General features: G+C 37.0%; 1 protein-coding gene across 1 annotated transcript in view; it reads left to right on the plus strand.

Annotated features, from left to right (window-relative positions):
• Positions 1-1,298: 1,298 nt before the first annotated feature.
• The window catches only part of KCNT2 (potassium sodium-activated channel subfamily T member 2), a 180,760-nt gene continuing 157,275 nt past the window's right edge, over positions 1,299-24,783 (plus strand). The window contains exons 1-4 of the mRNA XM_089901855.1: positions 1,299-1,564; positions 4,542-4,722; positions 6,152-6,316; positions 8,088-8,224. Of these exons, the coding sequence (XP_089757981.1) occupies positions 1,299-1,564; positions 4,542-4,722; positions 6,152-6,316; positions 8,088-8,224 (749 nt within the window). The remainder of the gene's footprint in view (positions 1,565-4,541; positions 4,723-6,151; positions 6,317-8,087; positions 8,225-24,783) is intronic.

Here is a 24,783-nt window from a genome sequence, read left to right on the forward strand (position 1 = left end):
CTGCCATGCCAAAAAGGAAGCTGGTTGAGTTGATTGGAGGCTGAGAGGTCTCATGGAGAGAAACTAGGCGCCACAGCCAACAATGAAACCTGACCATAGACCCCAGTGGTGGGACCATCCTGAGCCTTCCATTCAGCCAGACTTCTAGCTGAACACAGCTGCCGGTGTGAGCCCAAGAAAACCAGAGGAGCTTTCCACCGAACCATGTGAGATGATAAATTGTTACTTTTTTAAACCACTAAGTTTGGGGGAGTTTGTTATGCAGTAATAAAAAACTGAAACATGCATGAACTATTTTTTGGAGTTTGTTTGTATATATTATTTGAGCAGGGTTTAATTAAGTGTTCTTTTGTTCATTCAGCAGTTAGCTACTGGATAGCTGCTATGCACTTTGTTCTAAGTGTTGTAGGAAAATTATAAAGTATAAATACTGTCATCGAGGTTGATAATAGTTGAGTAGGGTTGATAAATATTTAACACTAAATATATATATATATACATATTTGTAAAAGTGTAGCTATCTAAGACATGAACTCATATATACTTTAGAAATTCATCAGAAACACTGTAGCTTGGGATACAAAGAAGTCTTCATGAGGGAGGTCATATCTGAGCTAGGGTTTCAAAAAATGGGAATTCTTGTAGGTATTGGAGAAAGAGGATTTTCAACTGAAAGAAACAGATTGGGCAAAAAGTATACATTGGGCCATGGGTTATATATATTATGATAAGCAAACAGTCCAAATAACATGTAAAGGGGAGATAAGTGAGACAAACGTTGAAGAAAAAACAGGTTAGATCCAGGTTTTGGATTCTAGTTAATTCTCTTTTCTTACAAAGCTTTGCAAAGATTTATCAAATGATTATTAATTATTTCTGCACTTTTTCACCTTATTTTACACCTTATTTCTCTTTACTAGAGGCACCTTATTTTATTTATTTATTTTTGGCTGGGTTGGCTCTTCGTTGCTGCGTGTGGGCTTTCTCTCATTGCGGTGAGCAGGGCCACTCTTTGTTGCCGTGGGTGGGCTTCTCATTGCGGTGGCTTCTTTTGTTGCGGAGCACGGGCTCTAGGCGCGTGGGCTTCAGTAGTTGTGGCACGTAGGCTCAGTAGTTGTGGCTCACGGGCTTAATTGCTCTGTGGCATGTGGGATCTTCCCAGACCAGGGTGGATTCTTAACGACTGTGCCACCAGGGAAGCCCCTGGATTCTAGTTAATTCTATATGCACCATGTATCTATTGCTGAATAACAAGCCACTGCCAAACCCAAAACTTCGTAGTTTCTCACAGTTGTGTGATGGGTGACTGGGCCAGTTTTTCTGCTGTTCTCACCTGTGATTACTCTTTCGGCTTCAGTCACGTGACGGCCTCACAGGTGCTGCTGAGTCCAAGATGGCGTCTCTCTGCTGTGCAGCTGTTTGTGCTGGCTGGCAGCTGGGACATGCTGTTTTTTCTCCGCATGGCCCCTCATCCTCCAGTTGACTATATGGGGCTGCTGCACAGCACCATGAGTGAGAACAAGAACTTCAGTGTCTTCAGAACTTCCAAGACTTGGAAGTCTTGGTCTTAGACTTCCAAGAAAGTGAGAACAAGAACTTCAGTGTCCCCTAAGGTCTAGGCTTATGCAACTCACACAGCATCACTTCCACAATACTCTATTGGTCAAAACAAGTCAATAGGCCAGCTTAAATTCAAGGTCAAGGAGAGACACACTGTACACCTTAGTGGGAAGTACAGCAATATCATGTTGCAAAGGAGAATGAACATAAGAATTGATTTATTGGCAGCTATTATAATAATATGTCACACCACAAATTAGAAAGTGTTCTTGGGCTTCCCTGGTGGCGCAGCGGTTGAGAGTCCGCCTGCCGATGCAGGGGACACGGGTTCGTGCCCCGGTCCGGGAAGATCCCACATGCTGCGGAGCGGCTAGGCCCGTGAGCCATGGCCGCTGAGCCTGCGCGTCCGGAGCCTGTGCTCCGCAACGGGAGAGGCCACAGCAGTGAGAGGCCCGCGTACCGAAACAAACAAACAAACAAAAAGTGTTCTTCAACAGTGAGAATCCAGTTGCTTTTCTGAACCTGAGATTGATATATCCAAGCTGTGTTTAAAGAATATGAATATGGCCTTTATGAATGGGTTGCATTAAAAGAAGGACAAACTGAAGACCAGGAAGCAGAGCAGGAGATTTTTTCTGGTAGTTCTGGTCACTGTAACACATGTCTGAATTAGGAAATGTACGTTTTATCTATAAACAGAGATTTGCTTTTAATGTGTAGTGATGCAAAATATAGTAAGCCCTTCAGTAACATTTGAATTCTTAAAAATATATAAATTATATTTTTCCTCATTCTATTTCCTACTGAAGTATAAAAGTGATGCAAAGTTGTTTACCTTCTCAAATATAAATTATTTTAAATAAAGTAAAAAACATATTCCACAGAAAGGTCTATTGTTATCAAACAGCTGTTCTCTTTGGTTGTATGAAGGCTCCATCTGAATAGTCTTAGAATTAGCTTGGCTGGTATATTGCATATAGGCAGCTGAGAAAATAAACTGACATGAGTCAACTATTATGACCTGGCAGCTTACACAAAATTTCTGAACATAGAACAAGTGAAATTTTGCTGAAATGTTCTGGATACCTGGAGTTAAGAAAACAGAAAAAGAACAGAACAGTTCCTGCCTCAGAAGCAAAATGGTGACACGTACCCTACTGTTTCTCTTCTGTCCCTTGGTTTATCTACCTTTGTGCCTACCCATCTTCCTAACTATCCAGTGGCTTATATACTCTGCCTTAAAAAGGTTTAAGATAATTGAATATTTATGATGTGTAACTTAGACAAATACATAGATATCTTAAAAGGCTGGAAAAGAAATTTCTGTAGTTTAAACAGTGAATAGCACATCTTCTTGGTCATCATAATCAAGCTGTGTCTGCTTGTTCTGTATAGAAGTTACAAGGAGTATCCAGAAGCACACAGGGATTTTTTTTGACAGCTTTATAAAAGTGTAATTTACATACCATAAAATTCATTCATGTTAAGTGTAAAAGTCAATCATTTTTAATATGTTTACAAAGCTCTGCAATCATCACCACAGTCCAGTTTTAGAACATTTTCATCACCCCATTCCTACCATCAGCCCCAAGCAACCATTAATATGCTTTCTGTGTCTTTTCTGGACTTTTCATATAAACAGAATCATACAATATGTAGTCTTTTACATCGGGCTTCTTTCACTCTTTTTTTGGCTTGTTCATATTTTAACATGCGTCAGTACTAGATTCCTTTTTATTGCTGATTTTTTATGTTGCAAATCTCATTTCCCTCCAACATTGCACATATATGCATGTTTCATAGCCTTACTTTTTTTTTTTTTTTTAGCTAGTAGCAGTGCTATTTCTAATGCTATTTTAGGAATTCTACTTTGGGAACATCTTATAACAATTTCTATGCTGTTCCCTTACTTTCATATCATCAATAGCTTTGTACAGATAATCGATCTACTTAGAGACTCATTTTTAGGGGCACCTTGCAATGGTTAACTCCTCAAGCCTTTCCTGTATACAGTTGTCCCTCTGTATCCACAAGTTCCACATTTGTCGATCCAACCAATCACAGATTGAAAATATTTGGGAAAAAATTTCCAGAAAGTTCCAAAGAACAAAACTTGAACTTGCTGCATACAAGCAACTATTTACATAGACTTTGCAACTTATTTATAGCTATTTTTATAGCGTTTACATTGTATTAGGTACTATAAGTAATCTAGAGATGATTTAAAGTATACAGAAGGTTGTATAGGTTATATGTTATATGTATAGGTTATATGCAAATATCAATACTATGCCATTTTATATAAGGGACTTGAGCATCTGTGGATTTTGGTATCTGTGGGGATCCTGGAACGAGACCCCAGGGGATACTGAAGGATGACTGTGTATGGAACACACACACACACGGAATATATACACATATATCTATACCACATGTATATACTGAAAAATGTCTCTCTGTTAAAAAAAAAAAAAGACTACTGACTATTGCTATTTTCTTTTGAATTTTATTTTTTTACTTTTTTTATACAGCAGGTTCTTATTAGTTATCTATTTTAAACATGTTAGTGTACATATGTCAATCCCAATCTCCCAATTCATCCCACCACCACCCCCTGACAATTGCTATTTTGATGGGGAAGAGATCTAGTGAATTCTGGTGTCTGTGTTTCCTTGACACGCATTCAAAATGTTTGTGTAAGTCACCCATGAAATTCAGTCTATTTATTTTACATGTTATTCAAATATACTTTGTGATACTTTGGCTACAATTTTTGGCTACTAATGAAAATAAGACTATATCTGTTTGATGTAGGTAAAAAAGCTTAAAAATTATATTTCCTCAACCAAAATACTGTTCCATATAAGATCCTAACTACTAAGTGGCTTTATGAAATGCACTTTGGTTTTCAAGAGAGTCATGATGAGAAGCAGTGTGCCTAATTTGAAAGTTTTAATTGAAATACACATGTGTTTCTTTAGCATTTGTGGAATCCAACATCTGGAACGAATAGGAAAGAAGCTGAATCTCTTTGACTCCCTTTATTTCTGCATTGTGACGTTTTCTACTGTGGGCTTTGGGGATGTCACTCCAGAAACATGGTCGTCCAAGCTTTTCGTTGTTGCCATGATCTGTGTTGCTCTCGTGGTTCTCCCCATACAGGTAAACACAACCATGTTAAATTTTATAGGAACCTGCAAAGTCTTATGAAATCAAATCTTCCACATTTAATAAAAATTGCAGGGTGGCTTGTTAATCTAACAATAATATATTAACACCTGCTGTTGTTCCATCCAGTCAATTAATTACAATTGTATCAGAAATGCCTTTTTGCATTGTATTAGAAACACTGAGTTTTTTTTCCCTCCAGTCACAATTAATAGCTCTCATTTCATTTCAATTCTTCAAGGTGCTTTCTTTCAAATGTAGAGTATTTATGTTAATTTTAGAATTGTAGGATAGTATATTTTTAAATTATAGAATGATAGCTCAAGGAAATATACTTGTGAAGGGTTGATTTCTCTTGAGTCTTGAAAATACATGTAAAAGCCATATGTTGTAATGAATAAAAATTGTTTCCATATGATGGTCAACTAAAACAAAATCTGAAGATGATACATAGCTATCATGCAGCATTTTGGAGAATGGATAAGAAGATAGCAAAGGGACAGACAGAGATATAAAATGAGACTAAAGGTACATAGAGGCAATCTTCAACTTTTTCCTGCAATGAACTCTGGGTGTCCATGGGTGGGCAGGTCAGAAACAGGATGTGGCCAATACAAATAAATCTTGCATGTTCCATTACAGAACCATTGGACACAGTGTATTGAAATATACTTTACATAGGTATAAAAATGATCTTCGGGCTTCCCTGGTGGCGCAGTGGTTGAGAGTCCGCCTGCCGATGCAGGGGACACGGGTTCGTGCCCCGATCCGGGAAGATCCCACATGCCGGGGAGCGGCTGGTCCCGTGAGCCATGGCCCTGAGCCTGCGCGTCCGGAGCCTGTGCTCCGCAACGGGAGAGGCCACAACAGTGAGAGGCCCGCGTACCGCAAAAAAAAAAAAAAAAAAATCTTCCCGTTCCTATCCAATCATACATGTCATCCTTAATGACACCCCTCCCCTATACACTCCACAACCCTTAGATACCAGCTACTAAATAACTAGAATGTGGCCTTTTGTTGGTGGTAAGGGTATCTCCCCTTGCAGGAGATGTGGGCTGAAGTTGATATAAGAATGTGGGAGAAAAAAGTGAGGCTTTTCTCTTTGACTCAGTGTATGACATATATAGCTGCATACCTTACTGGACAGAGCAGAGGCACGGACCTCTTAGTGCCCTGCTATGGTACAATAGGAAAATCATATTACTGTGTTTCCTGAAGACCTGAAGGCCCTGGGAGGCATTAGCAAGCTCTGCAGCCATCCTGTGAAGAGCCTCTTATTGAAGGGAACACTGATCATTTGAATCTCAAAGACTTTCATCTAAGAAACTGAGTATACTTAATAAACAACAGATGTATTGCATTTATTTTTATTTTTATTTTTATGTCCCGTGTCTTTCATTCACATGTGGAAAATGCATTACAGTTTGAACAGCTGGCCTATTTGTGGATGGAGAGACAAAAGTCAGGTGGAAACTATAGTCGACACAGAGCTCAAACTGAAAAGCACGTTGTTCTGTGTGTCAGCTCACTGAAGATTGACTTACTCATGGACTTTTTGAATGAATTCTATGCTCATCCAAGACTCCAGGTACCTTTAAACAGATCATACCTACTAACATTGTCAAAGTCAGTTAATCATGGTACAGCCTGTGTTCTGGAGGATTTTTATTTATACACTCAAATTTAGAATGAGAAAATGAAGAACTACAAATATAACCAGGAACATAGAAAAAAATGCTGGAGGAATACACAGTATGTTAAGTTTCCTTCTGTATCTATACTGAAAGACAGATGGAATTATGTTACTGCTACAGAGAAAGGTTTCCTCTGATTAAAATGATTGCTTTTTTCTCCCTTGGGTAATGCATAAATGATATTTTTATGAAACAGTGAAATTTAACATAAAATATAATAAAACAATGAAAGAATCATTGCAATATCATCTGCTCACTTGAATATTTCAGAATTTTATCAAGTGTTGCTGATAGAAATGTGGAAGTCTGGAAGTTCCATTTTTCCTTTTGTTTCCTGGAGTGAAACTAGGTCTTATTTATAGTAACAATAAGTGACCAAAATTTGGGAAATAACTTGCTGATTGAGATAATAAATTCAGAAAAATCTCTTCTTCTGTCTATGCAGACGAACTCCTCAGATACTTCTTCCACTTGCCATGGTTCTGGGTCATTGTAGACTTAGGTCATCTCCTTTGCTGCTCAAGGCACTTAATCTAGTCCAAACAGCAAAGAGCTACTTAAATTTCTTGTGTTTCCCCAATAAATTAGTGGCAAGAGTTTGGATAATCCTGAGGTCAAGACAGTGCTGAGTGCATCAATTATCTCTCCCTTAAATAAAGAGCTTTTTTTCTTGAATATTTTAGAGAACTTTGAAAATACTATTTTTTTGGATTTAAAAAAATCTAATTTAGAAGTGATACTTATATAATATATTCTTCTGTTTTTGCATAAATTATTTTTCCTCTTTTGCAGGAATTCCAAATTTAATGGTTAGGTTTTTATTATTCATATTAAATAATTTCAGATGCGTATTATAACCCACAAAGAAAATCTATTTGGGGGAAAATTCGATCCTTCCAAATTTTGATCCCTAGTAATTTATTTTGTCTAATATCAATATGGAGAATTCTTAGAACTCCAAAAATTCCTACTAGATATATTATAAAGTGAAAAAATGGTGAGTGTTTACCAGAGAATTTGAATTCTTATAGATAAATTATTTTAAATTCTTATAGATTTTAAATTCTTACAGATTGTTTTTTATTTTCTCCAAAAGACCATTATTTTGAAATATTTTGATATCAAACTTTTAAATTTAAGTTACTTTGTCAGTATTATCAATATTTTTGTGAATCTTTTTCCATTCAGATATTCATCAGAATATTTTCAATATTATCAGTTCATAATAATATTACCAAATGATACAAATCACCATCACAGTTTTTATTCTAAAAGTAACAATTCGAAGTATGAATTGATCCTTAGGACTTCTGGCTGGTATGCAATTTATCTTTTAGAATCAGCCTGAAGTCGTAACTGAAAACTTCGTAGACTGGAAATGCTGAGTATAAGCACCGATTACCTTCCCTTCCTGGTACTAATAAAATTGAAAATTGAAAAAGATCAGGATGAATATATTGATTTATGAGATTTTTATATGTCTGTTATGTTTATTACTGAATCATTTTATTTAATGCTAGGTTTTAAATGCAAACTTTTATTTGTTATTAAGAGTTCATTTCTACTTTATCATATTTCAAAATGTCCTTAGATATTCTATTTACCTACGTAGTATAAAACAAAGCATTATTGTCTCTAACCCACGGCCCCCTTTGTTTTGAGTAGGATTATTATGTGGTGATTTTGTGTCCTACTGAAATGGATGTGCAGGTCCGAAGGGTCCTACAGATTCCGATGTGGTCACAAAGAGTCATCTACCTTCAAGGTTCAGCCCTTAAAGATCAGGATCTGCTGCGAGCAAAGTGAGTATATCTCTTCAATATTTTCCATCTTGTACTGTTTTAATATCTTTTCTCTCCTCCAAATTTTAGCAGTTTTCAGTGTTGCAAGGTGTGTTTTTGAATACAGGCTTTTGCTTTCATCCCACTGCTGGTCAAATCGGAAGGTTAAAAATATAAAATCTGCGTATTTGCTCCTCTTTCTCAGGGCAGGGGTGTTTGGCAGACGGTGTCCACACAACACGGTGAGAAGTGTGGTGTCGCGTAATTATCTCAGGCTGCTGGGAGGTGAGCTGAGTTATCCAGACTCAAGGAGAGTCATCTCCAAATCCCTGGATACTGTTTTTATTCCACAGATAAAAATCTTGGGCTAAACATTGTGTGAGATGCCAAAGCAGTTCGCGTCAGGGTTTAAATTTAAGGAGCTTGTATCATATACAGGTCGGGTAACACTTGTGTTGCCCGGTGTCTGAGATGAAAGAGTCCTTGGGAACTGGAAGAATCAGAAAGGTGACAGGGGTCTTAGTTTCTCTCTTCTTGTTGTGTAGATGCCAGCCCACCCAGCTTAAAGGTGACATAGTCTTACACATTTGTCACAGGTCATGAGGGTCATTTCATGGGGGCAGAGTGAGAGGATGATTGGTTAGGCTGTAGACACTGGCGAATCCGGGCATCTGCAAAACAGCATCCTTAGTTTCAGAAGCCAGAAGAGATCCTTAGCGCAGGTAGTTTTGCTCAATGTTTTCTCTTGTTTTACAAGTTTTAAACGTATCTTCATGTTTCTCCTTGAGTTGTCCTACAAACTCTTTTAGGTTTAAAAGTATCTTCCCTCAATTTCATGACATAAGTGTTTTTTTCTTTGTTGTTGTTTTGGTTTTTTTCCAGATCGCTTGAGTATGTGTGTTAGTGGGTGTGTTGGTGCATGTTCTCCATGTGTTTGTGTATGTTCTGTGTTTCTTTATGCATGTTCTCTGTGTGTGTATGGGGGAGGGGGTGTGTGGGTGACGGAAAAGAACAGAAGAAAATTTCCAAACTCCTTTTTGCTGCTTACTCCTGCAAAAGATGACTAGATAGCTCATAACAGGAACTCTGACATTAGTTTTGATTTATATATAATAGGTCAGTTTAACTGAGATTTTCCCAAAGATTTAATAACTTCTGAAACAAAAAAGGATATAATGAATGGTACGTAATTGGAAAACTAAGCTTCTTTGAGAATATATTGGATGGGCCAAAAAGTGTCTTTAGTTTTTTAAGTAAAAATAAAAGACACATTTTTCATTTTCACCAAGAACTTTATTGAACAGCGTATTCACCTTTTTGTTCCACTACCTTCTGCCATTTTTCAGCCAACTTCATAATTCCATCTTCCCAAAACTTTTTATCTTTTTGAGCAAAGAACTGTTCCAGGTGCCTTTTACAGTCTTCCAGGAAACTGAAATTTTTTCCATTAAGAGAATTTTTAAAGACTGAAATAAATGGAAATCCGAAGGGGCAATGTCTGGAATACGGCGGATGAATCATAACTTCCCAGCCAACCTGTAACAGTTTTTGCCTGGTCATCAAAGAAAGATGAGGTCTTGTGTTATCCTGATGGAAGATTATATGTTTTATATTAACTAATTCTGGACGCTTTTCATTGAGTGCTGCTTTCAGTTGGTCTAATTGGGAGCAGTACTTGTTTGAATTAATTGTTTGGTTTTCTGGAAGGAGCTCATAATAGAAGATTCCCTTCCAATCACACCATATACACAGCATCACCTTCTTTGGATGAAGACCAGCCTTTGGTGTGATTGGTGGTGCTTCATTTCACTTACCCCATGATCTCTTCCATTCCACATTGTTGTACAGTATCCACTTTTCTTTGCCCATCACAATTTGTTTTAAAAATGGAACATTTTCATTACGTTTCAGTAGAGAATCGCGCGTGGAAACACGGTCAAGAAGGTTTTTTCCGCTTAACTTATGTGGAACCCAAACATCAAAGCGATTCGCATAATTAAGCTGGTGCGGATGATTTTCAACGCTTGATTTGGTTATGTCGGCTCTCTCCCGCGTGGTATAATGTTGCTTGTTCTCAGTTATTGTTTCAATTTGATCCTTATCAACTTCAACTGGTCTACCCGACTGTGGAGCATCGTCCAGCAAGAAATCTCCAGCACGAAACTTCGCAAACCACTTTTGACACGTTCAATCAGTCGCAGCACCTTCTCCATACTAGAGCCATCTTACCCAAAAGACTGAACGAACCTTTTGGCCCACCCAACATTAGTATTTGTTGTGGATTACATACTTCATATATGTTGTCACTATACATGACAGTTCTAGAATAAGTCAGATTCTCCCAGTACCTCAAGTAAAACACGGGTGTTTGCTATTTGCTATCTATACTTATTATTTGGGAACCGTAAAGAAATAGTTGCTTAGACAGTAATATAACTTGGATCTTTATATTAATCTGCATAGGTAATCAATATGCTTAATTTATTATAATGAGTTAAGTTCTTCATATGGTAAGAATGAGTCATGCACATATTATGGTCAGTATGAATTTCTGTGATAAATGAAGTCTTTTGACTACCTAATAAATTAATCTAAGCCATTAGGATTGGCTATTAGTATCTTAGCTCAATACTACCTAGGATTAACACACTCATTTAGTATTAATAGTGTTAATAATGGTTTCTTAGCAAAATCAGTCACATTTGCAAGAAGCATTCCTCCATAAGAATAAAAAAGAAAAGTGTGGATGAGTGAGAGGTAGCAGGGTGGTAATTCTCAAAAAGCTGAATTAAGAAAGAAGGCACCATTTCTATGTTCATTTCTTATCCTATGTCACATGAAGATTTGGGATTTAATGTTAAGTAATACATTCTTCAATACAATTCCCCATGCAAGAAACAAGGAGTAGGATTCTCCAAACCAGTTCCAAAGGTCAGTTGTATGAGTTTTGAATTGCTCTGTTGAAGACGACGTTTAGAAAATGTTATACAATGCTCATAGTGTCTTAATAACCATGACTACTTCACATTTTTCCAGAACTGTTTGGTTTGGTCTAATTCCATGGATTTTTCATAGAAAATATTTTGGAGAAAAATTCTTTTATCATAATGAACCAGAAAGATAAATAATTCCTTATTTTGAAAATACAGTTTTATGTTTTTAGAACATAACTTATCAAGCACTGAAGCGTAATTACTGTTTATCACTACATTTAAGAAATATAGAACTTTAGCATGAAAGGAAAGGTTTTTGAACAGTTGATGATTCATCTCCAGGAAATATAAATGTACAGTAGAGTTTGGCTTACAAATACTAAGCAGCTTTGTTTCCTCTCTCTTAGTTTTGTTGACATACTGAAGCCAAAATGTAATCCATCTAAACTAAAGGCTAATACAACTCCCTCAATTTACACAAAGTATATATATGAAAAAAATATATAATGATAAAAGAGAAAATAAAAGTTGACTTTTTTTTAACTTCTGTCATTATAAGCTCTTGAGTTATATAGCCAATCTACAACAATTATTTTGTTTACAGTCAAATATAGTCACGATCCTAGAAATCCTACTTTCATTTAAACCTAAGGATGTCCGTAGTTTACACGTACTTTATATGCACTGGAATTCTATTTTGCAGATAATGCATAGATATACACAGATATGTCAGTGTGTGATTATTTTATTTTTCCATCTGCATTTAGGATGGATGATGCTGAGGCCTGTTTTATTCTGAGCAGCCGTTGTGAAGTAGATAGGACATCCTCTGTAAGTTTCTAAAATCTCTTTTTGTAAATTGTTCTTTTTTCCTTAGAAGATTTTTAATTTATTTATTTTTTAATCTGCCAACATTAAATATTGATGACCTTAAAAATTTTGCTAAATGGAAGTAAATATCTCTAAACTATCTTGCCAAAATATAAGAATAGTTGCATCATTGACTGTATCAACGAAAGTATTCTTGAAGTAGTTATCACTAATCCCCGGGTTTTCAGTTGATCAAAATGAAATGAGTCATATATAAACAGAACTAGATCATTTTTAATTAAATATATCCTATGCTATGTGATTTTGTTCAAAAGATCTCAATTTCCTCAACTTAAAAACAAGGCAGATGGATCAGGCACTCTGCATAAAATCAGTTGGAGAGTTTCTAAAAAAATATGCATTTGTGAAAGTTCTATTCAGGATATGCAGGGTGGGGATTGGGAAGCTGTGTATTTTTAAAAGATCTCCAGGTGATTTTGAAGCACCTCCCAATTTGGAAATCTCTGGCTTATATGATCTCCATGATACATTTTTTAGGTCTAAAGTTCTATAAACTCACAATTAAATTAAATCTTATAATTTACCAAATTATAACTTCTATTTTTTAAATACATTTTAATTTTATTACTTTTAAAAAGTGCTTTATTATTCTATGTTGAGGATGTACTGTTAACTCCTGTGTTTCTAAGCCAGTAAGTTCATCGGTAGTCATACCTGTGGTACACAGACAGATGAGAACCTTGGTTGCTTCTGTAGTGATTGGGGAAAAGGCAAAATATGTCTGGGTCTTTTAGGGACATGATTTGCACTTTTCTGGAGCATCTAATAGGTGTGCTCTGGTACATTACTTTAGAATTGCAAGTCCTGAATGTGACAGGCTTTGTGTTATTCTCACTCTAATTTAACTAAAATTTTTACTCATTTTTAAACCAACTTACTCATCCTTCATTTGAAGAGGACTATTATGTGTTGAATTGTATCCCTCAAAAACTCGTGTGTTCCAAACCTCCAGTACCTCATAATGTGAACTTACTTGGCGATAAGGTCTTAATAGAGATAATCAACTTATAATGAGTTTATTAGAGTGGGTCTTAGTCCCATATGAGCCGTGTCCTTGTAAAAAAGGGAAATGTGGTGACCGACAGATAACAGGGAGAATGCCACATGCACATTAAGACAGTCTTCTCTAAGCCAGGAGAGAGGCCTGGGACACATACTCCCCTCACAGCCCTCAGGAGGAACCAACCCTACCAACACCTTGATTTTGGACTCTGGCCTCCAGGACGATGAGACAGTAAATTTTCGTTAAGCCACCCAGTTTGTGGTATTTTGTTATTGCAGCCCTAGCAAACTAATGTAAGGCCATAGACCAAACAAATGATTGCAAAGTTTGTAAAATATTTCTTTTTTAAAAATATATATTTTAAAATTCACTTGCTCCCCTCCTTCTCCACAGTTACTGTCTTAATTCAGACCAGATTCTCCTCGGTCCACTTACGCACTATTGCAATGGTTCCTTAATTGTTTCCACACATTAGATGCTCCAAACATATTTATTGAATAAGTGAACTGGAATTGAACATCCTCTACCTTATGTTTCTATAATTATTTAACTTATGTAATTGGGAATCTTGGGCCTCTCCAGTGGCAGCTTAGTTTCAGAAGACTTCCAGTCTTCCAGTATCTATGTAACAAGGGGAGTAAACATTAGGAAATAATTACCTAATGTCTTTTAGAGTACCCTTTACAAGGTGAATTCGGAAGCTTTCCATTAAACAAATGCATTCCATTTCCTCCTGATGCTCTAGAAAATTTATAAGAAATGCATAAAAAGACTTCACTCATCAAGACAAAGGAGATGGTAGATGAGGAGACGTTAATACAAGTTTGGAAGCTAGAAAGCAGATGGCTGGGTGGTAACTGACTTAACAGACAGAAGGAAGGTAACATTTGAGAGAGGAAACAAATCAGAAGCAGGCTCTTTTCTGCAATGGAGCCTCAAAAGTTGCAGGAAATAGAGGCACCAGATGCCTCTGCAAGTAGGGTTTTACGTGGTACTAAATATGAACAGTGATTAAAAGTCTGGAGGAGAAGCAGTTAGATTCCCTGAACCCCTCCACACATCCATGGCTGGTCCCTCTCCCCATCCTTGGAAAATAGGCTTACTGTTTGGTGAATTTGGCCAAAATAAACACTTTCTGGCTGCCCAGGAAGAAAGAGTGGGAAATTAGCCTGTGGCAGAGACTCCTGACCCACTGATGCCCCCTGGGAATGAAGCATTGGAAGCGAAATCCTCTGATTCTGTGCAGTTTCAGAGAAGGTCAGTGTGAGTTACTGAAGCAGTTGGGGGACAGGAGACGCAGGAGACTGTTTCCTCTGCCTACTTATGGTAGAGACAGCTCAGGCTACTGCGTGATCCAGATGGTGGGGTGGGGACCCTCCAGGAACACCCAGAAGGGCTCCCTTGGTATTGGGCTGGTTGGTGCAGCAAGACTGGTTGGTAGACACACATTAGGACTGGAAGCATTCTTGGCCAAGCATGTGTGTGTGTGTGTGTGTGTGTGTGTGTGTACATAGGATGTGAAAATAAGCTTCCTGCATTCACTCAGGTCCCAAACAGCTTTTGAGTACTTCACTCCTACATATGTTCAAACAACAGTGATCACTAGACATTTAAGGAATTTCCTAACAAGAAAAAGAAGGAACCAAGTAACGGACATACAAAAAGCATATAGAAAAGAGGAATTAAGGGAAAACACAAATACCACCATAGAATCCTGGGAGAATAAATAAATTTCAAAATATGTAATAAATATCCTATTTTTAGTCATTTAGTAATTGAGAAGATGAGAAGAGTATACATATATAAAACAAGAATAGTAGGCTATAGAACAAGACAAATCAAAACAAAACAAGAACATTCAGTGAACCAAAAAGAGCTTCTGGAAATTAAATATAGGTAACAAATGAAAAATTAAATAAAATATTTAGAAGATAAATCTAAGGACATTGAAAGGATGAAGAGTAATAAAATGAACAATAAAACCAAATAATGGAAAAGGGGAGTCAAAACAAGAGAAAATGAAAGGAGTAGTCAGGAAGAAACAATATCCATATAGTAAGAATTTAAGGAACAACGTCTAGGAAATGGGGGAAATTATTAGCAAAAATATAAAACAAAGTAAAAAGTTTTAAAAACCCCAGAAATTAAAACAAATTTCTCAGACTGAAGTTGTCAGATCGAGAGGGGCCACTTATTAGAGATTAATGACTAAAAAATGTTATGCTTGCCAGAGAAATTGAGATACGAGAAGGACCAAGAGGAAGAAAAGAATGAAAATGAAGAGAAGGTAAAGTAGAAGAAAACACTCAAAACCAAGGATGGAGAATTAGAATGTTTTCAGACTTAGCAGTAATACCAGAAGCCAGAAGACAGTGGGTCAAGGCTTTCAAAATTCTGAGGGAAAGTACTTTTCCACTTGGAATTCTGTATCCTGGCAAAACTTCAGTAATGTTGTGGTCCGAGCGTGGGCTGGAAGAAGAATTTCCAGGCTGGAGGTATTTTAGAAAAGAGAGTTTATTGAGAAGAAAGAGCAGAGTTAGTGAGGGGCGCTGCAAATACAGCGGGCCAACTTCCTGATAGACCAGGGAGAGCCGACCTCCTTTGTGGGCTAGTGGCCAACTTTTATAGCCTCAAGATAAAGAAAATTCCTGCTGGCAGGATGGCATTAGGTGATTGGTCAGGATGCTACAAGGTTACTACATGGTGATTATTTTACTTAATATGGAGTTGGGGGGCTGTCCAGTTTAGATTAGGAGAGCACATGGCAACAGTTGCTATGGGGGCTTGGTTAATTCCAGAATTTTTGTCCTGTGTCCTTGATGTAGGGCTCCACAAGTAAGAAGATAGAAAGATATTTACAGATATTAAAAAGTTGCAAAAATGCACAGTTTTCAGGAGGCTGCTGGGAGATGTGTTTTACCAAAACTAGGGAGTGAGTGAAGACAGAATACAACTCAGGGGAGGGAATGGGAATTCCCAAGGTTACGGTCAAAGCAGATTCTGGGACAAAAGCAAGAAGGGAGTGCAAGAAGGGAGGTCTGCCTCTGGAAAAAGATGAAATCAACGTTCCCTGATGTGGTTGAATATATGGAGAGGAAGTTTCCGCTTCTGGGCAGAAAACAAATAAAGAAATAATGGCTGAAATTATTGCAACTATGACAAAAATTATAAAACCACGGATTCATAAAACAAATCTAAAGTATGATTACTTAAAAGACTGCACTGGAACTTGTAATAATCAAATTTCTGAAAATCAATAAGATAAACTTATGTAGCTATAAGATGCATTACATACAGAGGAAAAAACAATTTTAATCAGAAGACAATGAGACAACTGTTTTAGAGTGCTTTGAAAAATTGTCAGTATACTATTTCATTTCTTGTAAAAATATCTCACAAAAAGGAAGCCATGATAAAAACATTTTTATACAAACAAAACCTATGAGCATTTATTGCCAACAGACTACATTTTTTAAAAAGTTAAAGTTCTTCAACAAAAAGAAATGATGTCTTCTGAGAACTTAGATTTATATGAAGAAATAAAGAGAGCAAAAATGGTAAATATGTAGGTAAATATAAATGACCTTAATTTTTAAAATATAAATTATTGTTTAAGGCAAAAAAAATAATAGTCGTGGAACTTGTAAGAAATGTAGAAGTGAAATTAATGGCAATAATATGACAAAGATTGGAAAGGGATGGTGGAAATATACTGTAATAAGATTCTTGCGCTTTACATATTATTTGAATGAAGAGTTTGATAGAGATTTATGTTATGAAACAGAATGACCATGATATCTAAGATAAAACAGAAGACAAAATGGTATACTAAAAATATTTACTTAATCTGAAAAAAGGCAGGAAAAGAACAAAAAACAAATAGGACAAGTAGAAAACAACAAGATAGTAAACTTAAACTTAAACCATATCAATGACTCTGTGAATTATATGAATTGACTAAATTCAGTATTGAATGGTAGGGGTCTTCATACTGGATAAGTAAAAGAAAGACCAAATGAAGTACTATCCACAGAAATTTCACTCAAAAGGAAAACGTACAATTAGGTTAAAAGTAAGAGGATGGAAAAAGATATACTGTGTGCACACTAGTCATACAAAAGCTGGAATGGCCATATAAAATAGATAAAGAAGACCTCAAAGGCAGGAACTTTTAACAGAGATAAAGAGAAATATTTTATATTTATTAAAGGATTAATTCATGAAGAAGACATAACTCTCCTAAGTGTGTATGCACCTTATAATAAAATCTCAAAATTTATGAAGTATGAAACAACAGAACAGAAAGGAAACATAAAAAGGTACAATTATTGTTAGAAATTTCAGTATTTCTCAGTCATTAATAGAAAGAAAATCATTCAGGTTATTAAAAACTTGAACTCATTTTCATCAATTAGATCAACTGACATATGGAACATTACACTCAACTGCAGAATACACGTTCTTTTCTAGTGCATATGGAACATTCACAAAGATGGACCATGTGCTGGGCCGTAAAAGCAATGACAGAAAAGATAAAAGAATTAAAAAACATGCAGAGTATGTTCTCTGATCATAATAGAATTTAATAAGAAACCGATACTAAAACTATAGCAGGAAAATACCCACATATTAAAAAATTAGATTATACATTTTTAACCCATGGATAACATATGAAATAACAAGGAGAATTAGAAATATTTTAATTGAATTGTGATGAAAAATGCAACATTTCAAAATTTGTAGGATGCAGCTCAAGTAGTGCCTAAAGAGGGATTCATAGTTTTAAATTCTTGTATTAGAAAAGAAGTTTAAAAATTGAATAGCAAAGAGGAAGTGGAGACAACAATTACAGTCTTTAGAAGTGCTTTCTGTAAGTGGGAGCAGAGAAATAAGGCAGGAACTGATGGGTAATATTTGCCCATTTGTTTAAGTGGGAAAATTTTTTTCCATTTCTTTTTTTTTTTAATTTATTTTTTATCGACGTATAGTTGAATTACAATGTTGTGTTCATTACTGCTGTACAGCAAAGTGATTCAGTTATACATATATATACATTCTTTTTCATATTCTTTTCCATTATGGTTTATCACAGGATATTGAATATAGTTCCCTGTGCTCTACAGTAGGACCTTGTGGTTTATCCATCCTATACATAATAGTTTGCATCTGCTAATCCCAAACTCCCAATCCTTCCCTCTCCCACCCTCTTCCCCTTGGCAACCACCAATCTATTCTCTACGTCCCTGATTCTGTTTCTGTTTCACAGATTCATTTGTGTCATATTTTTTATTCCTAAGTGGGAAAATTTTTAGCAAGTCTTATATGCTAAAGGAAGTGACCTACCAGAGAGAGTAAAATGAATGATGCAGGAGAAGGAAAATTGGAAGATTTTCCTTTGATAAATAAATGAGTAAAATGCTCATGTATTTTAAAAACAGGGAAGACAAGCTATATAGATCCAGAGACAAGTATATGGTCAAATGTGATATGAGAGAGCTATGGAAGTCCTTCTCTTACCGTTTCTATGTTGGTTATTATTATTATTATTTTTTTTTTTTTTTTTTGGCGGTACGCTGGCGTCTCACTGTTGTGGCCTCTCCCGTTGCGGAGCGCAGGCTCCGGACGCACAGGCTCAGCAGCCGTGGCTCACAGGCCCAGTCGCTTCGCGGCATGTGGGATCTTCCCGGACCGGGGCATGAACCCATGTCCCCTGCATTGGCAGGCGGACTCTCAACCACTGCGCCACCAGGGGAGCCCGGTTTTTATTATTATTATTTTTTTTTATAGAAGTTGAAATCGTCAGATGGTAGAGGTTTGAGGTGAGAGAAGAAGATATGAAATAGTTCTCTAAAACAGTGGGAGAGGGGATGGACTGGACAGATGTGGAATTCCTGGACAATACTCACCTCCTGGATGATATTATGGACTATGAATTTAAAGAAGGACCTATTTATCATCTATTTGTGTTTATGCCCAACCAACTGTTCTTTGTTCTTTGCAGTAGATGGATCGTTGGATTCATCAAGGTTGTAATTTTGCCTATAGAGTAGGCCTGGGTGAGGGAGGCAAGCAAACGGACTGTTTATACAAGGGTTTGGTTATTTTGGTGAAACGTTTAATGTAAGCTGATAAGAAGCAAAACAAAGATGAGGGTATAGAGGTAACAGGGAATGAAAATTGGTAGTGTCAATAGATTGAATTTGTTTATGATGTCAGACACTCATTGGAATCACCGTCCTAGACAGTGAGCTGGGAAGTAAGGGGCAGTGAAAGGACGGAAGGAGGGTGTCTTATATTGTGATATGTTTTCCAAGGTTCAGACACTTACTTTTGAACATCTTGTTCACTCAATCTGTCAGTAGATGTGCTCAATTTAAAGATTTGTTCAAAGCTAAGTGTCTTCTCTGAGTCATTATAATGCGGGAAGCATAATTGATTTACCTTCTAAATAGCCTTTCTTTGCAGTGGTGAAAGAATTTGATTTTCTTAGCTGAACTAGGCATATGAATTTTTACTTAAAGTGATCTGGTTCTGAAAAAACCAATAGCGTCTGCTTTTCTCTTTTAGCTTTTTTGGCACTACTGATTTTTAGACTTCTTGCTTCTTGGGAATAAAAAGAGACAAGAGGACTTCCCTGGTGGCGCAGTGGTTGAGAGTCCGCCTGCCGATGCAGGGGACATGGGTTCGTGCCCCAGTCCGGGAAGATCCCACATGCCACGGAGCGGCTGGGCCCGTGAGCCATGGCCGCTGAGCCTGCGCGTCCAGAGCCTGTTCTCCACAACAGGAGAGGCCACAACAGTGAGAGGCCCGCATACCGCAAAAAAAAAAAAAAAAAAAGAGAGACAAGAACTACACAATAACACCCTCATTTATTAGCCATCATTAAATGTCAGTTACAGGCTAGAGACTACTTATATATATTTATACATATTATGCATGTGATGTATTTCTCACGACAATCCTGCAAGGAAGTTCTTACTAGCTCCAATTGGTAGATTAACAAACCAAGGCTCAGGTTAGCTATTTTATTTAATCTTCTAGGGATATAGGGTTAGTAGCTCACAGACCTTGTATTTATACCCTACTCTGTGTCAAAGAAAAACTGTACCAGACAGAGTTAAACAGGCAAGGAAGACTACTAAAGGCTGTTGCCTCGGGGAGAGAGATTGAACTCAACTCCTCTGAAGCAAAAGGCTGGAGGATTTTTACCCTCTGGGGTGAGCTAGTGGAAAAGTCCTGGGTTGGGGAGCTTGGTCAGTGTGATTAGGCCATCATTTGCTGACTGCTGTGTATGAAAGTCCAGCTGTCTTCTGGCCACAGAGACTGGAGATCAGGAAGATTTCACCTCTGAAGGTCACATTTCAAAGAGATGACCTCCAGGCCCTTGAGGAAGACTTTTCTCTCTTGTAAATCTGGTGAGAGGCTAGGAGAAGATTTACATCTCAAAGGCACAGAGAAAGAATTTATAATTGAAAGTTTTCTAAAGTAAATGCTCTAAGAAAAGGGAGGCAAGGGGCCTATAGTTTTGAAGAAACCTGTCAGAAAGTCAAGCCTGGGGAACTTTAAGGCCATCTTGGTCATCCAACTCCAAAGACTTGGTATTCTAAGTCTCAGAAAAAGTTGTATCTTAGACCATATGGTTAGCTTTCCTCTTTTTTTTTTTTTAAATTAATTTTATTAAAAATATTTTTTTTGCCGCGTTGGGTCTTCATTGCTGGGCGCGGGCTTTCTCTCGTTGCGGTGAGCAGGGGCTACCCTTCGCTGCGGTGCGCGGGCTTCTCATTGCGGTGACTCCTCTTCTTGTGGAGCACGGGCTCTAGGCGCGCGGGCTTCAGTAGTTGTGGCTCACGGGCTCTAGAGCGCAGGCTCAGTAGTTGTGGCGCATGGGCTTAGTTGCTCCACGGCATGTGGGATCTTCCGAGACCAGGGCTTGAACCCATGTCCCCTGCATTGGCAGGCGGATTCTTAACCACTGCGCCACCAGGGAAGCCCTAGCGTTCCTCTTAAATGTCAAAGATTTTTTTTTTTTCTGATCATTACATGCATTTTGGAATATATGGGATCTTAGAGTAGAATGCAAATAATCATTGAGTGCTCAGACAGTAATTTCCCTGGATGACCCTTTCAGAGAGCGCGAGAAAAGAACTGAAATAAAATGTGTGCAATTGCAGGGGAAGAAAAATAATCTTCCCTTAACATTCTCTCAATACCTTCCATGGCTGAGAACCCCTGTAATAGAAGACTGCTTAAGGAGAGCAAAACAAACCGAAGCTTAGTAACATGTATAACTCACGTGTACCTGGGCGATACCTAGGAAGACTGAGTAAAACTCCCCCAAAGGGTCCAAGCCACCACCTCAAATACTATCTTCAACTAAAGACAAAAGAAAGGAGCTGGGAGAGGGGAGGCTATTTATGGGAGGTTATCAGGAAAGGTACCATAAGGTTGTCATGCAGATTTAAGTCTGGTGCCTTCCTTACTGATATAGAGTTTCTTGTGATTTATAGTCATCCTTCCTGGTACAAAGAGAGAGATATCCTTAAAAATGGAGATTTTCCTTTTGCATATAAATTGCCCTTACAAAAGGATAAATTCTACTCTGATTTAAGAACTCCTCCTGTGTCTGCTTTTTCTCAAAAATAATCAGCTCAAAATAATCCTTATGCTAAAGAGGCGTATTTTGGTTAGCATATTCTGCTACCGTTCACAATTTAAACTTTTTTTTTTTAAGTTTGTTTTGTTTTAAGCAGATCCATTTGGGGCATTAAAACACTGTAATAGGGGCTTCCCTGGTGGCGCAGTGGTTGAGAGTCCACCTGCCGATGCAGGGGACACGGGTTCGTGCCCCGGTCCGGGAAGATCCCACATGCCGCGGAGCGGCTGGGGCCCGTGAGCCATGGCCGCTGAGCCTGCACGTCCGGAACCTGTGCTCCGCAACGGGAGAGGCCACAACAGTGAGAGGCCCGCATACCGCAAAAAAACAAAACAAAACAACACTGTAGTACATAATCATTCTATTATTTTATTCCCTACTTAAATGTACCTTAAATTCTTTAGAGAGGTTTTGCAATTTTATTTTGCTTTTTATTCAATCTAATGGTTAACCTGTTCTCAAAAAGATCTTTCTTACCAATTCATAAAATCACAGAATTTTAAACTGTGGCTATTTGTGTTTTAATCTGTCCAGAAATACCTTTTGGTAAATTCTTGACAGATCATCACTGGACTTCAGTTACAGTCTGGAGTTGGATTTGGTGTTCAGGGTGGATTCCTCCAGAACCTGGGAGAGGATTTAAATAAGCCAGAGGCACTATGTAGAGCTTTGAATAAGTGGCTGGAACTCAGACCAACAAGCACTAGAAAACAGTATAGGATTTCAGCTCTGAGAAGCACAGTCCAAAATAGATTCTGTATAGGAAAGGAAAAGTAAACATGTGAACTGACTATAGTTGACTTGCTTCTCAGTCCCAAAATTTCCAGTAACATTCTAAGAATACGTTATATCTAGAAATTCAGACAGGCAGTCAGGTTTTTGCCAGTACATATCTGTGAGAATTAGTATACTCTCAGAAATCAAAGGTAGGATTACAATCCCTGAGAAGTCATTGTCAAGAGCAAGGGAGTACAAGTAATCTTAAAACTGGAATCCAAGATAATTTTTCAGTCTGTCAAAAAACAAAATACAACCCAGTACATTTGAAGATCTAATTGGCTTTAATAGGTGATCCATGAATCAGGCAGCATCCCATCTAACAAGTAGAAGGGAGCTCTGAGGAGTGGTAGAAAATGGAAGGATTTTATAGAAAGGAGGATGGATCCAGGAAGTCATTACAAAAGAAAGAAAGGGATATTTGGGGCCAGGAGATCAGCAAGGGGTTTACCTTGCAGATTACCTCTTCTTCCTCTGGTGGGGTTGGAGAAGGGCCCACATGACATCTTACCTCACTGGTGCTGACCAGAAATTTCCAAACTGATTAAGATTACACTTCTGGTAAAGGTCAAAAATGCAGGTTAGGTATTAAATCTAAGGTTGGTATCATGGACTTTAGCACAAGTGATGCCATTTTGGGCCTGGGGTTTTTCTCTTTAGCAGGTCCCAGACATAATGTAAAAACTGTTCTGTTTAAACATGGCAGGGAGATAAAATTATGCTAACAGCTCTATGAGTTTTGATACCAAGGTCCAGAATGCAAGACTAAAGCTTCTTTAATTATTCTTGCCTGTGGTGCAGATTATTTTTGAAGACCGAGTTACTGCTGAGCCTATAGGTGTTTGACTAAAACTAGATGGCCTGATCATTTGCTTTCTAATAGTTTCTTAGTCTAAAAGGCAGCAATGTATTTTAATGTTTTTGTATGTTAAGGGTTTTGGTTATATGTTTTGTTTTCAAGTATTTTATTTCAGAACATTCTGAATTACTTTTGTATTTATAATACGTATATATCAAATTTGAAGCCTGCTTCTCCAAAGATATAAATTATAATTAACTACAATGAAATCTTGTAGTTTTTAAATTCCGTCATAAAGTTAGACCAACTAATTATAGATGATATATGTTATAGGTACTTTGTATCAGAATTGCATTTCATCCCTTACATTATAGATATCTATATATGTAATCTAACCTTATAATTTATGACAACCTATGTACTCAGGTGCTTTTGAGTCTAATCTAATGCAAACTCTTTACAAGCTTTTCTGAGTGTAAATTGTTCTCTGGGCAAGGATTATATTTAACCAGAATTTTTTATAAAACAACACATTTGAGTGTTTCTAGGAAAGATTTGTTATCCAGTCTGTGGCAAGACTTTTTACTCTCTCTTGTATAAATGTTTTGTCTTTGTTCAGTTGTCTATAAATATTTATTTTCAAATATTAAGTTTCATAATTCAGTTTTAATTTATAAATTAGTGTCATCTTACCAAAGTATCCAATAGATAAATTAGCAAAACATACTCAGAATGTAAAAAAATAAGTCTATCATTTCTAAGGGCTACAGATGTATTTTATAAATTGAAAATTGGGTTGAAAGTGACCTTTGACCTTTGACCAGACCAATGTCTTACCACTTTCTGGGTCACAGACTCTGTTTGAGACTGTAATGAAAATTACAAATTCTTATGGAGGAGAGGGAAACAATCCATATATAAAATTTCACTTGAAATGTCTCAATTCCTTGATGGTCATTTGGAGTTCCATTTAAAAAAAATAACTGCAGTATATACAGTGATTTATTTTAGGTCCTTAACATGCCAACGATAATTTTTACATGCTTCAAATTATTAAAGTTGAATTTTATGAAGACATTTTAGTCAATTTGATTTTTAGGTGAACTGAATATAGGTGAAATGTTCTGTTTTCACAGTAGCAATGGACACTAGGGTGCCCTAAACATACCCTATGCTACCTTCCTTTATTATCATAGGTTGCTTATTCCAAAGTTGGAACAGTTGGCAGTTTTACTTTTTGGTTAAAATTAAATAGAGTATCTTTTTTGAAGATTAGTTTGTCAGCAAGGAAAGTTAAAAAAAATTAATATCATCCTCTACTTTTAGAAGAATGAATTAAAAATCTTGTTTCTGTTCCAATTTTATTACCTGTAGTAGGAAAATATTTATTTTCTGTTCCTTATGTGAAATTTATGCCGTAGTGTACTGATCTTTTTTCCTTTTTTCTCACTTAATGCATCGCTCACAGGATCATAGATGTTGCTTATATCTTGGTAGGGCACTGTGCATGAATAAAATAAAGAA

The sequence above is a fragment of the Delphinapterus leucas genome, chromosome 1 (genome assembly GCF_059928025.1).
Source record: "Delphinapterus leucas isolate spDelLeu-1000000601 "Yukka" chromosome 1, BTC_Dleu_Yukka2, whole genome shotgun sequence".
In the NCBI taxonomy this organism is placed as follows: domain Eukaryota; kingdom Metazoa; phylum Chordata; class Mammalia; order Artiodactyla; family Monodontidae; genus Delphinapterus; species Delphinapterus leucas.